This window comes from Choloepus didactylus, chromosome 7 (genome assembly GCF_015220235.1).
Source record: "Choloepus didactylus isolate mChoDid1 chromosome 7, mChoDid1.pri, whole genome shotgun sequence".
Lineage (NCBI taxonomy): Eukaryota > Metazoa > Chordata > Mammalia > Pilosa > Megalonychidae > Choloepus > Choloepus didactylus.
In genome coordinates, this window is record NC_051313.1 from 79,919,116 (window position 1) to 79,927,212 (window position 8,097).

An 8,097-nucleotide genomic window follows, 5' to 3' on the forward strand; every position below is an offset into this window, starting at 1 on the left:
TTTTCCATAAAAGTTTTAATTTTTTTTATTATATGGTTTATGTCAAAATGAAATGGCTTTATACATGTACAGGAATTTCCTGATTTAAATTTTGGGAGACAAAGGAACATGTCTCCATATTAGTTTCTTCCAAACTTTTAAGAGTTAAACGTTTATATTGAAACTTATTTTTAATATATGGTGATGAAGTAAGTCCTGCCTGTAATCAGTGGCACAGCTGATCAGGAATCGGCACGCTTTAAAGAACCAGTGCCCCAGTAGGGTGCAGAGCTTGTCTGTATGGGACAAAGTGCCAGCAGTCAGTGTGGCCAGAGCCCCATGGGTCCATGGCAACTGTGAATCACATTCCACCTCTCTTCAGTCAGTGTGTATTTAATGAGCATATATGTTGTGCTGGGCATTGGAAATAATAAAGGAGAATAAACAGTGAGTTTGCAGTGAGACTATGGAGTCAGAATTGGCAAACTTGAAGAATTAGAAGACATTTTGAATGTAATTAACACCAGTGTAATTAAATTGTATAGAATTTTAAGCACACACACATACACACATGTATAGTAGTGGCTTTAAAGACCATACAAATTCTGAGAAAACAACTCAATATAAGCTGGACTAGATCGAGAAGACTTCATGGAAGCGGTATGCCAAGTGAGTAGTTTGGATAGGAAGAGTATGAATTTTAGGAAATAGTATGGTATGAGTAAAGATAAGTAGCCGGAATGAGTGTGGCGGATGTGAGCAACTGGGACAAGAGACGACTAGATCTGAAGATGTGTACTGTGCAGTTCTAGGAAGTTAGACTTGGGTAGATGGACCAGGGCCAGGCCCTTGCAAATCAGGCAAAATATTGCAGTCTTTTAAACCATTATTGTACGTTTTTTAGTAAGAGAGGCGTGACCTAACATAATTATTGAAAGTCCTTAAAAACGGTTATGCCATTAGGTTCTGTTTCTTGATCTCGGTGCTAGTGACGTGGTTACATTCAAGCTGCAATAACTTATGATTTGTATACTTTTCCATTTATGTATCAAAAAATTGTTTTAGTATACTTGGTGCAGTATGAATAAGCTTGAGTGGGACCACTATATATATGTTACATATGTTCATCTGTGAACCCATAAATGGTAAGGGATACCACTAACTTGCCCAAGGTCACACAGATAGTTAATGGTGGAACTGGGTCAAGAATTTAGGTCTCCTGATTACCAGTCCAGTATAATTTATTTATAGGAAATCATAAGCATCTCGTCCTTTTTAGGATGTACCTACCAGAGATCTTGGCTATGGTAGCCTTCCATAGTCTACTCATTGGCAAAATCAATAAATCATTAGCATTTCCTAGATGCAGGCAGGGTTTCTTTAGGGATTTACATCTAAACATAGAAAAGGATATTCTACTCCCCTAAGATTTACACTTAAAATAAATCATTGCATTTTAGAAACATTTTCCAAGCTCAATGAAAATGCCTTTTTTATCATTTATACACACACTAATGCATAGGCCTAACTTGTCTACTTCTAGGAAAGTGCAAGGATTTAGCTACCAGTTAATATATAATAAGTGGAACAAGTAAGTTATTAAGTTGTATGTTCAATATGATCCCAGTTCTACAATAATATGTTGGAAATATACACATTCTGAAAAAAAATTAGGATACTCACCGAAATGTTAATCTTGTTTATCCCTCTGTAGATAGAGTATGGGTAATTTTATTTTCTTCTTAGTGTTTTTTGTGTGGTGTTTTCTTTTTGTTTTTGCTTTTGTTTTGTAATTTTCAACAATGAAATAATTTTGTAATCAGGAAGTAAATTCATTTTTGTTTTACTTTCTTTAAATTTCCTATCAAGACACCATCATGTATGAAAATCATATCTCATCACTTTTCTGTATCACTATAAAAGGGATCATTTGCAATGGCCACATTTCCCTATATAATGTTAGAATGCTAATCAACAACTGAAATGCAAGTTTTTTCCCAGCTAAATATTCAATCCTAATTCAGTAAGACATTTCATTTAGACATAAAATTTCACAAGAAAGAACACAATCTTGGAGTACTATATTTATCTATTGAAGAAGCTGCTTAAATGTATAACAAAGTAATAAATCTCTATGAAAATGTTTCTGCAGGTATGCTGGTATCCTCCTGGGCATCACAAATACATTCGCCACTATCCCAGGAATGGTTGGACCCGTTATTGCTAAAACATTGACTCCTAATGTAAGTAATTTGCTTGTAACTGAAAAGGTCTAAACAGATCACTTTGAGCTGCACATCTTTGTCAAAATTTAATATATTTTAATTAAGGATAAAATTCTGACTATTTACTCTTACGTAATTCTTTATGCAACAAAAAGCTAAACAGCTTCATGGACAGTATCTTAATTTGATAGGACTGCCATAACCAAGTACCACAAACAGAAATGTATTGTTTCTCAGTACTGGAGGTTAGAAATCTGGAATCAAGATGTCAGCAGGGCCTTGTCTCCTTTAAAGACCATAGAGAAGAATCTGTTCCATGCTCTTCTAGCTTCTATTTGTTTACTGGCAACCCATGGTGTTCTCTCATCTATCTTTCTGCCTGTGTCCAAATTTCCTCTTCTTGTAAGAACCCCAGTCATGTTGGATTATAAAGTCATATTCCAAGGTACTCGGAATTAGAAGATCAACATATCTTTTGAGGGGACACACTCAATCCATAGCAGTTGGGAAAGTATATTTTCAAATAACACACTTTGGATTTTAGACAGAACAATAGAACTAAGTTAAATGAAGACCTGTAACTGAAACCACACAATCAAGTAGTTAAAAGTTATAATATTATACCAGATAAATCACTTATGTCTTGGGTTTGGACAAAAATAAAAATTGGCAATGTAAAATTCAAGAGGATCCACAAAGGTGAAGTGTCAGGAAATCATCTCACAATGAATGAGGAACAGTTTACATAATAGAGAATGTTTAAAGACATCATAGGTGTCTTCATAAATTTAAAAGGCTGATATAAAAGATGGGGACTTGTGCTTGGCAGTCCATGAAGACAGATGGAGAGAAGTTAAGAGAAGACAGAAAAGTCTTCTGTTTAAAGCTGTTACTATGTGGAATGGGCTGCCTGGTAAGTTAGCCCTGAAATAGTCAAACATTTATTCAACAGGCATTTCATGAATGCTTACGTGCTGTAAACCAAGGAGTCAAACACAAAATAACATAGCTTTTACACTTGAGGAACTCATAATTTAGAGATTACGTGTATCAAATATGCTGGTCTCAGAAATATATGTCTTTACTACAGATAGTTTCCTGTTTCTTCACCACTCCCACCATTTCTAATTCCCTACTTAAATGAATTGTTATTATTTTCTCTCATTTAATAGAAAGCAATGTTTGGGAATTTTTTCCCCCAAAGTTCTGTGTATCAAGATGGACACTTCAGAAATTTTTAACCTTATCTTTTTGGAGCATTATAGTAACAGAGGAGCCTAAGTCAACACATTATCTTGTGTTCATTTCACTTATTATTGATAATCCTAGCACATCTGCTAGGAAAATATGAATAATTGAATTAAAGTCTTGAATGTTTAAATAAAGTGAAATCTGACCGGGATTTTGGATATGTTATTATAGCATTTGCTTAATATTACTAAAAAGATATTATTTTTAAAGAGAAAAGGTTTTTGCTTTTACAATTATAATTGCTTACAATTAAATTTACTGTACTACTTCAAAAAAAACTTTATAGCATGAGTTAGAGTACAAATAATTAATGAAATATTTAAGATTGAAAGTGTGTCTGAGATTCAGTTTTCTTAAAAACAAAACAGCATCCTCTAATCACTGGTGGAATTTCTGTTAAAAAGACAAAAACTAGAATCTATGTGAAATTTTAAGTCACCTATTGCCTCCAGATAACACTGAAGTATTATTTTATCCTGTAGAACAGAGCTTTGTCTTAGGAATTCTAAGAAGGTGTCTTAAACATTTCTTTCTGATACAAGATGTAATTACTGATTGACTCCTCTTGAATGGTGACACATAGTTAGAATATCTAAGTAGACGTTAAATTCTAAGATTTTTTTTTTTCACCAGAAGACATTCATTTCAGACAGATATAACTTAACTACAGTGGTGCTCATTTCTTTCTCCATGTTTTCTCTTTTTTCTTAATCATATGACCCTCATACTTGCCTTCCCAGTGCCTTTCTTTTGTCCTCCTCATTGCCACTTCTACTGCTTGATTTTTTTTTAGTGCTACAAATGCAGCACTGTGGTAAAAATCCAAAAAAAAAAAGGTTGTTAAGTGTAGTCAAATGACCCAGAAATTTAGATAACTGCCTGATATTTTATACCACTGAATTATACACTAAACAGTTGTGTTTTGTGCTTTCTTGTTGATAAACCCACACATGCCCTGCTTAGTGTGTCATCTGAGATTCCTGCCAGATCTTTCACAGTGGCCAGGCCTCCCTTCAAGAGTCCCTAGCCCTCAGACCTGAAGTTCAAAAACCATCCTGTTAACTCATCATCACTTGGACCACTTGACACCTCCCACCTCAGAACTTGGCATAAAACTTTCCTAATAACACAAGATCCAAGGACCTGCTGCACCTTTTTTTTAGTGACCTTTTTAATTGAAGAACAACATGTGTATTTTTAAAATACACAAATCTTAACATATATACCTTGATGAATTTTCACAGAGTTAATGATCTGTGTAACCAGCACCCAATCAAGATACAGAACATTACCTACATCGCGAGGCCCCATGTACCCTTTCTTGTCATTCCTTCTCACCTCCCACCACAAATAACCCCTCTCCTGACTTTTAACACCATGGATTATTTTGTCTGACTTTGAACTTTATATAAAAGGAAGCATTCAGTATGTACTCTTTTGTGTCTAGTTTCTTTTGCCCAACATTTTGTTTACGACATGTATCTCTCATTGTAGTTCCGCATCCTCCTTGCTGTACATATTCCATTCTACTGTTGGTGGACATTTGGGCTGTTTCCAGCATGAGGCTGTTATGAATAATGCTGCTCTAACAGTCTGGACACCACCTTTTTTATAAGGTGGACCACAGTTTTTCACCTGCATGTTTTTTCTTTCTTTCTCTACAGAACACTGTTGGAGAATGGCAATCTGTTTTCTGTATTGCTGCTGCTATTAATGTATTTGGTGCAGTTTTCTTTACACTATTTGCCAAAGGTGAAGTGCAAAATTGGGCTCTCAATGATCAACATGGACACAGAAACTGAAGGAACCAATAAATAATCCTGTTTCTATTGATGTATTTTTATTTAATCATGTATCCTAAAAGTGCCTTTGATATTTTAATGTATAAACATTCTATATACAAAAAAAAAAATTGTACTCGTATTAAATTTTTAGGGCAGATAATCATAATATGTCACTAGTTGCCAGATCAATAAAATTAGCTATTTTTAATTATTAATAATATTGATGCTGGAACTTATATTTCAGTTTCACATACTTGGCTGCACGTCAGGAAACATGAAGTAGGACTTCTATTTATTTTTAAGGGCCATATTTATGGGTTAAGGGTATGAGGTGAAATGGATCCCCATACATTGGCTTAAATTAAGCTAGATAATAATTCTCAGGTTTTTTGTTTTGTTTTTGTTTTTTTGTTTTTTTTGGTCCTCTTCCCTCATAAAAACCACCCCCTGACACTTAGGTCTCAAATGTTAGCATTGCCACAGAGCTGCCAGCCACTGTATAATTTGGCCTGGCAACTGGACTAAGGGAAGCATACCCAGGCAGCTGCCGGGCATTCCCTCCCTGGCTTGGGAGACAGAGTGTCCAGCATTTATCAGAGGCAGCATCCACGCCCGGGGTCAGCACCACATCTTTGCACAGTGTTCTCCCCCTCTCCCCAGGGCTGTAAAGCCCTGAATCTGCAGGAGCTGGGAGACCCAGCAGCCATGGTTCCGCTGCACCTCAGACCATCCTTTCCCAGCACACAGGAATTTTGATTGGCATGTAACCTGCAAAAGAAAAGTGCAATGCCCAATGAATCACAAATATTATCCTTGATTAAAACTAGCCTCCTGTGGATCAGAGTATAAAGTTCTCTGTCCTATATTTTTTAAGCTACATCAGAATAAAAAAACCTCACTTTTTTATCAGCCTGTCTTGAAGTAATTCTGGTTGCAACTTGAGGTTAAAGTGACTTTTAACAGCCACATCACCTGAGACCAGTGATATAATCATCTTTGCTGCTAGTTCCTGAAATTAAATTTTTCCATATTGAGCATGCTTTGAAGGCATAATGTGATTTAAAACTTGTTTTGTGTTTTGTTGTGTTTGCTCAACACTATAACATTTTAAGAAAATTGCTTAACGTAATATGATGTGAAAATTTATGTAAATTTACTTCTAAATTTGTAAATTAAGTTGCTATGGTGATATTGCTTTTATAAATCATCACAATAATAAAACTTTTTGTATTGATTTTTGGATTTGACAGTTATGTGATAGTTTCTAATGTCCACAGTGGCTACTTTACATCTTTATTGCATCCTTCTCAAGCCACCAGTCTTCCTCTACATCCATCTCTCCTCTCTCACAAAGGACCCTTCCACCCCAGGCTGCAGAAATGTAGGCCATCCAAGTAATGCAGCATCAGAAATCTATTGCCATCAGTCTGGAAAGAGTCCATTCTTGCAAAACCATATACCTACATCACTGCTTTTATTCTTTTCACCTCCTCTGAGACCTTGCTTCAATAATTCCTCTCTAATTTGCTTCTTCAATCTCTACCTCCAGAAGACTTATCTTTTCCTTTACACAAGTCTTTTCTAGCCTGTAAAAAGCAAAAATACAAAACTCTACTGGGGACATAAAAACACATATGTACAGAAGCTCTCTAGGATAATACTTGAGATACTGAAACACTGATTAGAGAGAAAACTGCTGGACATCCCCAACTGAATATCTTTTGCACCTGAGATGTTTAAATTCAACCGTATTTCCCCATCCCTATCTACCACCACCACCACCACCCCACCCCCACAATAAAATCAACTCCTGCTGCCTTCCTTATTCCTGTTTAAAAAAACACCGTGTCCCCCATCATTTAGGCTTGGACCTGGAGTCAGTTTTTATTCTTCCTCCTCCCTAGTCTCTTACCTCCTATGTCTAATCAACCACCTGGCCTTTCCTTTTCAGTTTTTCAAATCTCTAGAATTTTTTTAATCCCTCTGCCATGTCCTAAATGAGAACCTTGTAGCTTTTGTTTCCTCCTGGAATATAAACATTACGTGGTCTCACTGCCTTTATTCCAAACCTCTTCTGTCCCAATTTCCCTCCGGTGCTAGGTTTATCTTCCCAATACATCTAATCTCCCTGATCAGGTCTTCCCCAAAGTGAACCCCATGGCTTCCCTTTGCCTACCCAAGAAACACTACAACCCAGCAGCCGTACCCTCCTCACCCCTAAACCCAGCCTACTTCATCCTTGACTCCCACCATAACTTGTTCCAGATCAGTCAGGCTACTTAACTCTCCTCACACCGGCACTCCAGTTTATCATCCGTGCCAGTTTGAATATATTATGTCCCTCCAAAAGACATGTTTTAGTCCCATTTTGTGGGACATTTGGATTAGGTTGTTTCCATGAAGATGTGACTCACCCAACTGTAGGTGATATTTTTGATTAGATTATTCCCATGGGGATGTAGCCCCACCCATTCAGCATGGTTCTTGATTGGTTCACTGGAGTCCTTTAAAAAGAGCCACACAGACCCAGATGCTTGCTGATGCTGATACTTAGTCATGCTTGGAGATGCAGACAGAAGGACATTTAGCTAAGAGATGAAGCCCAGAGTTTGCCACAGGATATGCTAGGACAGGACCCCCAGGCACTTAGAGAGAAACGTCCTGGGAGAAAACCATTTTGAAACCAGAACCCTGGAGCAGACGCCAGCCATGTGCCTTCCCAGCTAACAGAGGTTTTCCAGACACCATCAGTGTTCTTCAGTGAAGTTACCCTATTATTGATGCCTTTGGACATTTTCATGGCCTTCGGACTGTAAATTTGTAACCTAAGAAACCCTTTTTATAAAAGCCAATCCATT

The 8,097-nt window shown here is 36.7% G+C and overlaps 1 protein-coding gene across 1 annotated transcript in view; it reads left to right on the forward strand.

Annotated features, from left to right (window-relative positions):
- Positions 1-6,423, forward strand: part of SLC17A5 (solute carrier family 17 member 5) — a 91,697-nt gene extending 85,274 nt beyond the window's left edge. Inside the window, exons 10-11 of the mRNA XM_037844151.1 lie at positions 2,132-2,222; positions 5,120-6,423. Of these exons, the coding sequence (XP_037700079.1) occupies positions 2,132-2,222; positions 5,120-5,257 (229 nt within the window). The 3' untranslated portion in view covers positions 5,258-6,423. The remainder of the gene's footprint in view (positions 1-2,131; positions 2,223-5,119) is intronic.
- The last annotated feature ends 1,674 nt before the right edge of the window (positions 6,424-8,097 follow it).